Below are 8,733 nucleotides of genomic sequence, written 5' to 3'. Positions count from 1 at the left end.
TTTGGTCCATGTTAAAATTGATATCTGGACCCACACATTTGATGTCATCTAGAACTCTTTTCCACAATACAGATTTGGATTTTCTCCCTCCAATAAATTTAGCTTCATAATTCAATCTGGGTCTATTAATAATTTTATTTGTGCGTTGGTGAAATATTCGCTGAAATTCATTAAATTAATTAATTTATAAACAATTTAGAATTTTATTACATACTTCTCATTGCCCTTTTCCGCCATTTTTTGATACAAACCGCGTCGGCATCAATAAGTTATCAAGGAATTTCTTGATGCTTTTTTTTTATATATATTTGCGCATCAGTTTATACAATAGTGAACAATTGACATTTTAAGTGATGCCAATTATTTGCATTTATGAATGTGCTACAGGAATGATCCCAAATCACCTATGCAGTGATGCGTTTGTGAACTTACACAATAACACAACAAAGCTACATCGGAATTACGGTTCACTTCATTCAAGAAGAGCAAGACACTTTATTCCTTCAATCGCGTATCCTAGGATGCATTCCTTGTGATGAAAGCCACGTCATCAACTTGGGAAACATGCTAAATCTGGAGTTGACAAAATGGAACGTCCGTCGTCGACGAAAAAGTGTGTTGAGTTGTGACAGACAATACTTCAAATATTGTAGGTGCTGTTAAATGCAAAAAGTGGAACCATTTGGCTGTCGTTGAAGCACTCAATAGTTGTCGAGTCAAAACTAGTAGAGGTAAAGAATATCGTTGCCTATTTCAAAAAAAAAGCTCAGGAGCCACATGCAAAGCATGTGTGTGATGAACTAAAGCTAAAGCAGTCATGCATAAAGAGATGGAATTCAGAAAATTAAACTCTATTCATAACTTAATGACGATACATTCGAAACCAACGAGAAGACATTTGATGTATATTTTCTTAAAACAATCTACAGAGAAAGATGAAGACAACGGTGAAGATTATAGCGAAGAGGGGAGAGGCCCATGAAAAGGAGGACTACGCAGCAGACTATCCAACTGTTGATTAGGTGGAGATTAAAATTATGTCAAATTGTGGATTATATCTATATGGGAAACTATGTTTAAAAACTGCTCCAAGGCTTGTTGTGGAAAAAGGTGTAAAAAGAGACAACTTTACGAAAAGACTTATCGCTTAAGCATAATATGCATAGAACCGTTATTTTAAAATCCGGATATCTTCTAAACGATTGCTCATAAAAAAAAGTTGAATTGTTGGGTATTACAAAATCTGTACCATTTTACGAGTAAGTAAACCTTAAGGCGTAAATGTGTAAATGGAAATATCTCTCATATCGACTAAACTATTGAATTTTTAAATAGGCAATATTCTCTATAAACCATAATATATAAAACCATTTAGAAGTGTGTTTTTTATTACAAGATCTCGCTTCCTGAAACAATTATTTTCTTCTTAAAATGGTTTATAAATCAAAATCTTATCGTAAGATTTTTCAGTGAAAATACCTACTTTGAAGCAAGTACATCATCAACTCTTATCTTAATTTTATCAAACTTTTCTGTGTAAACATAGTTATAAGACCTCGTAAACTTATTATCAAAACGAATAATACCACTGCAAAAACATCTGCAACATTCTACTTGCTTATATAGATACTTCTCACAATTTTAATTGTTTTTTTTTGTTAAGTTTCACCTCATCCAGAAAATATTTTTGTTTTATCTAAATGATAAAGTCATATCTCACAGATATGAATAAATTGTCTCTGAGATAAATTTATATTTCCCAAGAAAATTCATACAATACATGTCGACAAGAGAAGATTTTAGATAGATAAAAATTACTTAAGCTTCTGGAAAGTCAGTTGGTTTTTAAAAGTCAAGGTATTCGGGGTAAAAAAAAGGTTGTTAAGTGCTTATCCGTGAATTAAAAGTGAATACCAAAGTTTGAAATGGAAAAAATCCTCACCATATGTTGCTTACTTTCAATATTACACTTCTCTTTGGCTGGTTATAGTCAACAACCAGAATACCAGGTTTCACTTGTTGTCAAATTGCCAGGAAACTACGGAGATCTTATTCATCTTGGTAACGGTGTTATACTTGACGAGAGACTGATATTAACAACAGCGGATTGTCTACACTTCAAGTTTGGTCCAAATGCAAAGCCGACCCAACTGGATCCTTCGGTATTAAGTGTGTTTGCCGGGAGTACAAATGGCCAAACACGTGCCCTTCAAATGAATGTTTCTTCAATTGAATTTGAGAAAAATTTCAATTCAACTACGTTAGAGAATGATTTAGCTTTGTTGACACTGGAGCACCCTTTACCGTTAGGAACACGATCGGATATCAGATGGATAATGCTTGATGACAATAGTCATATGAATCGTTCGTGTTTAGTGAACTTCTTTTCGAGAAATGTAAGTTATTTTTTTAACAAAAGCAAGTTGACATAAGTTTAAGCAATTTTCATCGAATGTTCAAACATTTAAACCTAACGATGATTCAGAAATTTTATATTGTTAACGAATCAACAGACGCCTACGGACTTTCAATTTTTTTTTTTTTTATAAACTCTGTCAAAAATGGTTTCTCAAATCTCTAAAGGCAAAGTTAAATTTTTAGCAGAGGAAAATTTAACTTTTCAGATCTAGGTACCAAAAATGAATCAATGCTAAATATTTAACCCGATTCGCAAAAGATCTAAAAATGCTAAGGAAACAATTACACAATCTTCAAACAAACGAATTACCGAAGAACTCACAATATATACAATTACAATTATGTACAAACAATGAAATGGGTGGATTATTAAATAACAATAATTATAATATTATTTTTGATGAATAATCACTGGCAGTATCTCATTAACAAAATTTACCATCACGTGACGTTGATTTATTTAAAATATTTATTTTTTTTTATATTGTGTTTATTCATCAGACAATCATTCTGCTCACCAAACAAAACAAATCAAGTTTTATGTATAAACATTTCAAATATTAACACGCTCACAATTATTTACAATTCTTGTTCTACGATTTACAATAGGTACCTACTCCTTTGACTTACAATCTTGTATCTCAGCGATTTTTCTTTAAATAAATGTCGCCTTCAGTTCGGAAACTATGTCGCACATTTGCATGATAGACCCATGACCCATGGTCAGGCAGACCATAGATGCTGCACTTCCAAAAGCCCAGATCTTTTAACTGAAGTGCATTTTTAGCTACCGTGCAAAAAAATGAACTCGATTCAGCCGAAAGCTGAATCCGAATCTAAAACCATTACCAATTCTGTGATGTGCTTTAGACCTCTGTGCTGATGTTATTCCTATACAGAATAATTTTTGTATCAGATTCTTGAGATAGCTTGCTTTTCCAATAGATTTCCACCACCATACGATAGAATGGTAGGTATGTATGGGAAGAACAATCGCTGTGTTTGAGGTCGCATTTGATTCCGCTTTGCCATCATGCCTCGTTGTCTTTTTTTTTCAATTGTCTTTTATGCAAAGCCACTTATTCACATAATAACTTCTATATTTCAGAAAAAAGATGCTATTCCTGATTTTTATCAAACCGAGGAGCTTTATATGATAAACAACGCAATATGCCGGAATTCTACAAAATATCCTGCTGCTCGAAAACATGATATTTGCTCTAATTATATTCTTCCTCATCGATTCGATTGTGAAGTAAGTTCAAATTTTTCAAAACCGCTTATTGGAAAAGCCTTAATATATATATTTTTTTGTATAGAAAGCAAATTCATTTTTGTCTCTAAACAACGATCGTGGAACTGGGCTAGTGTGCAAAAGTTTTCTAGTAGGCTTGCTTTCGTCAGTGGTAACGCGACCAAATCCAGCTAACAATTGTTCAGATGTAGTGTTGAAGGCTTTTTATACTTACATTAATCCACATTTGATGTGGATCTATTCGGTAATGTCAAAAATGGAATCCGAATATATCTCAACTCCCTACGATGCATCACTAAATCCACTTGTTCTGAATCCTATTCGTAAGTTTAATACATTTTTACATGGCCTTTGAATATTTTTCTAAATAAAATTATTTTTCAGCTTCAACAGATTTTTCAAACTCATTCAACTCAACATCGACTACGAATTCAACATCGATAACGAACTCAACATCGATAACAAACTCAACATTGTTGCTAAACTCTACAATCTCCACCTTTCCATTTACGAATCTTACGATGAATTCGACTGTTGTAAACTCAACATTAACCAATTTCAATTTGACATTTGTTAACTCAACGGATGTTTTAAACTATGCAACACCAAACCCTCTATCGACAAATTCAACAAAATGGAACACAACATCAACAAGTATTCCTGTTAGGAATAATACATTAAAACCAATAACATACAACAACGTAGCTTCAACAGTCCGGGTGCCAGGATACGGTTCCCCTCCTGATACAAACATAAGACACCCAAGTTCAAAACCACCAATTCAAAATATTTTTAAAAACAGAGGAGTTATGGTTAGACTAAATTATGGAAGTTTTATGATAGCATTTGCGTTTCTTATTGTACCATTTATTTATCTTTAAGATAGTATTGTGATTTCCTTTTCTTAAAGACTGTAAATATTTGTTTATTTCACAAAGTGAATGTAAATATCAATAACGTAAGAAGTACAGGAATAATCTTCTGACTTCCCTCATATTTTAATTATATTTTATGACATATTGGACTTTTATGGGTGCATGTGTTGACAAATTTACCCTTCCATTCGAATTGGTAACGCTGAAAACTTAATCCAAGTGCATAGTGATTTCATCTATTTCATCTATGAATGTTTATTTGTTCTTTTATTATTGTTATTATTTTACTTACATACTAATAAACACGAATGATACCTGCATATTTTTTTAAGGTAATGATTGGCTAAATGTATTTTTACTTGGTAGGCAAAATATTAGTTTCATCAAAAAAACCCGAGGTTTTAAATTAAAATCAATATTACGATGAGTTCCAAATCAGTGGTTTTCCTAATTCTGCCGTCCGTGCTTCGTCCGTATCTGCATCCATAGGTACACATTTCCTAAGCTTAAAGGGTGCACGGATTTTCTTGGATTTTAATTATTTTAACAATAATAACTAACAATTGTTATTTGTTTTATTTTGTATAGTTTGTAAATAGATCAATTATACCTCCAAGCCGCATTAAATTTTAGCCAAGATAAAATTCCCATACAAGTTATCGATAATTTGTATGGGATCCATTTTAGCCCAGATAAAATTTTTCGATAATTTGTATGGGAGCTAAAATTTAGCGCGAGCAGCGTACCAGGCTCCACTCTCAAAATTTGCTGTGAGCCTATGTTATTTGAAATTTAATATTAAAAATAATTATATTATATTAAACTGTTTCATATAAATAAAAATTTTAATTATCAGATATTTGATGTTTCCGAAAAATTTGTCAACTGGGGAACAGCTCCTAGAAGCAAAAAACACGGATCTTCTAATAGAATCTTTACTGCTTTGGCAAAAATAAGGAGTAAAAAGAAAATGCCTGGTGAGTTGGCTACAGACGAGCCTATAACTAATGCAAAAAAAAAAATAGCAGCACAGATTGCTCTTTTTACGACCCCAAAAATTTTGGGCATATTTTGGAAGAAGGGATTCCAGAGAAGGCTCTGGAAAATGTTTCCATATTAATAAGCAAGTTTTGCAAAGTTTCTTCTGACTAGTTGCGATCCGAATTGATCCACTTTGCTTCATCGTGGCCCAAAATGAAAATGAGTGCCGATGAGAAATTCACCCCAGAGAGTGATTCCGGTAAGAATGAAGATGAAGGGTAGAAGAAGGAGGAACACCAACAATCAATTAAAAACAAACAAAAAACCTGCCGCAATTGCATTTGTTGTTGTTTTAACGTTTTGCAGCGTTATTCTTTTAATTTAAAAATTTAAATCATTAAACATTTTTTCCATTGCTTCCATTTCCTTCATCATTTTGGAATTCGGTTTATGTAAGAATCCCTCTGTGAGCTGATTAAACCAAGTAAATAACGAGTCTTTTTCTGTATTAATGATGGGTGGTTCAAACTCCAACTCGCGACTTCGGACCTTTTTGCAAATGCTCAAACAAATTGTATTGGAGCGACTCCAACTCATTGACTAGCTCCAAGTCATTGGAAAGCTCTTGTTCTTCATCCATGAGGGACCCAAACAAACCGAAACTCCAAGTCTGGGTAATTGCCTGCAAAACTATTTTCTCAATAGCCCTGTTTCATTAGAGGTGGTAGTTTACTCGTGATTAGAAATCTAGTACAACAACTACACAAAACATTCCTAAAATTGTACATTAATCTGAATATTGTTGAAATAATTAAAAAATAAACATTAAAAACAATAACTGTGTAGTCAGCAATATCAACAATAAATGGTTAGTGAAACAATCAATCTAAAAAAAGAAAATCTCAATAAAAATACTAAACCACTATTCACGCGCATTTAAGTGTAAATGTTTTTTTGTTTTGTAATAGAAACAAATACCTACATCCTACATATTTTATAAATCGAAACCCAATAAGCTTTTTTGAAAGCTTATTAATATAAGTATTCAAATAGTTCATATAATGAAACTTGAAACAATTAATAATGGCAAAATGGTGCTTTCATTGATCGAAGAGAAATCGAGCGAAAAAGGAATGGTTTCTTCCAGGCGAAATTCCTTAAAATAAAAGATATGGCGCTGACTAGTTTTTTATTTATACCCGCATGACCCAGAGCACTAAAATGTGTTGCTTGTGACCCTGACACCCTATCATCGATACGAGAACCCATCAGCCCAGAATGTCGCCTTGCTGTTGTGTTTCAGTAAGTATATTTGCATCAGTAGTAATTTTGTTACTTTATTTTATTTCTTGTACCTCGAACATAATATATTTGTTCGCCAGGTTGTCCTCAAGAATCCCCGGTTTTGTTTTGTTCCATTTATGAGGCCAACTGAATGCTGGTGTTTTTGCATTGCCCTGTACCAGGAGTTTTTAGGTCTAGCTTTCTTCTTACTTCGTGTTAGAACGTTGTATGATATTGCCTTTTTGACGGGGTTCTCAAAAAATTTGTTTTTTATGGCTTTCAGGTATTTATCTGAGGGTACACCGATTCAATCCCTAGCCTGAGATTTTGAGTTCGGAAAATAAACGGTGCGATCCATTGTTTTGGAAACGACCGAAATAATATATAAAGCACTTATGCCTATATATTTGAGTGAACTAAATGATACAGAATACCATCAGATTTGCACTGAGTTTTGGATCATGTGGAACATGATAAACTGTTGTGGTGCCATCGATGGCAAACATATTGCCATTCAATGCCCACCAAACTCCAGCAGTAATTTTTTCAATTATAAGAAACATTGTGTTGATGGCTGTTTCAGATTGATGTACAAAATTACGTATGCAGACGTTGGAGCATACGGAAACCAGAGCGATGGAGGTAAAAAATATTATATTCATTTTCTCTAAACAAATGCAAAACATTACTTTCTTGATTAAATAATCCATATAATATTCAATATATTCCAACCTATTATTTCAGGCCAGGCATTATACAAGCCAGCAGCTCTGGCAAAAGGCTTTTCCAAAACCTTCTTCCGATCCTGCCTCCTAAAAATCTACCCAACACCCAAACAACTATACCCCGCTATTTTGTAGGCGACGCAGCTTTCCCCTTGGGACCCTATTTGATGCGGCCGTATTCCGGAACCCTTTTTCCTTGGAAGAAGGAAAATTTTAATAAAAGGTTGTCAAGAGCTCGTCGAACTATTGAAAATAGTTTTGGCATTCTAGTTGCTCGTTGGCGCATATTGCTGACAACCATCCACATTAGGGTGGGTCAAAAAAATCGAATTTTTTTTTTTTGATTTGGTACTCCGAAAAATCGATTGCTAGACCCCTCTAGAATATACACACCAAATATGAGCTCTTTATATTAATGGGAAGGTCCTCCGCTTTGCAATTTTCCATTTTTACATCAAGCTTCTACTTAAAAAAAATAATTTTTTTTATTAATTGACTTTTTAGCAAATTTCTTTTCATATTCTTGTAGGAAATTAAACGCTCTACAAAAAAGGCGTTATACACTTTTTTCGTTTATCTAACCGTTGAATAGATATTTGAGGTCCAAAAATCAAGAAAATCTTTAAAAATTCGTTTTTTGTTCTTAATTTTGTAACAAATTGAAAAATTATAATGATCAAACGCGCAAGACATATTCTTGTTGGAAATTGATTGCTCCACAAAAAAGGTCTTATTAACTTTTTTCATTAATCTAACCATTCTAAAGATATTCGAGGTCAAAGTTAAAAAAAAAATATAAAAACTTTTTATATTTTTAAAAAAATTCCAATTCACTGAAACTTCATTATTTTAAAATTAGCAAGATATATTCTTGTAGGGGCTTAAACGTTCTACAAAAAATTCTTTGGAATGAAATTGATTGCTTTAACCGTTTAGAAGATATTCGTATCCAAACCAATGCTCACTGATTTCAATAGTTTTCTTATGACCCGTATACATTGCGATTTGGATACGAATATCTTCTAAGCGGTTAAAGCAATCAATTTCATTCCAAAGAATTTTTTGTAGAACGTTTAAGCCTCTACAAGAATATATCTTGCTAATTTGAAAATAATGAAGTTTCAGTTAATTAGAACTTTTTTAAAAATATAAAATGTTTTTATATTTTTTTTAAACTTTGACCTCGAATATCTTT

General features: G+C 32.7%; 2 protein-coding genes across 3 annotated transcripts; both read left to right on the top strand.

The window, feature by feature from the left end:
- The first annotated feature begins 1,813 nt into the window (after positions 1–1,813).
- Positions 1,814–5,405, top strand: LOC129920820 (uncharacterized). 2 transcript variants are annotated; one of them, XM_056002352.1, is made up of 5 exons: positions 1,814–2,396; positions 3,527–3,673; positions 3,738–3,996; positions 4,058–4,221; positions 4,279–5,405. In XM_056002352.1, the coding sequence occupies exons 1-5, from the start codon at positions 1,926–1,928 to the stop codon at positions 4,552–4,554; spliced, it is 1,317 nt and encodes a 438-aa protein (XP_055858327.1). In that variant the 5' UTR covers positions 1,814–1,925; the 3' UTR covers positions 4,555–5,405. The 2 variants fall into 2 exon arrangements, with proteins under 2 accessions (XP_055858327.1, XP_055858326.1); XM_056002351.1 differs by having other exon boundaries at positions 4,058–5,405.
- A 1,765-nt stretch (positions 5,406–7,170) lies between these two features.
- On the top strand, positions 7,171–7,766 carry LOC129920846 (uncharacterized). Its single transcript, XM_056002353.1, has 2 exons — positions 7,171–7,455; positions 7,558–7,766. The coding sequence occupies exons 1-2, from the start codon at positions 7,209–7,211 to the stop codon at positions 7,671–7,673; spliced, it is 363 nt and encodes a 120-aa protein (XP_055858328.1). The 5' UTR covers positions 7,171–7,208; the 3' UTR covers positions 7,674–7,766.
- The last annotated feature ends 967 nt before the right edge of the window (positions 7,767–8,733 follow it).

The sequence above is a fragment of the Episyrphus balteatus genome, chromosome 1 (assembly GCF_945859705.1).
Source record: "Episyrphus balteatus chromosome 1, idEpiBalt1.1, whole genome shotgun sequence".
Classification (NCBI taxonomy): Eukaryota; Metazoa; Arthropoda; class Insecta; order Diptera; family Syrphidae; genus Episyrphus; species Episyrphus balteatus.
The sequence above is the reverse complement of the archived record's forward strand: the minus strand, read 5'-3'. Positions and strand labels throughout refer to the sequence as shown.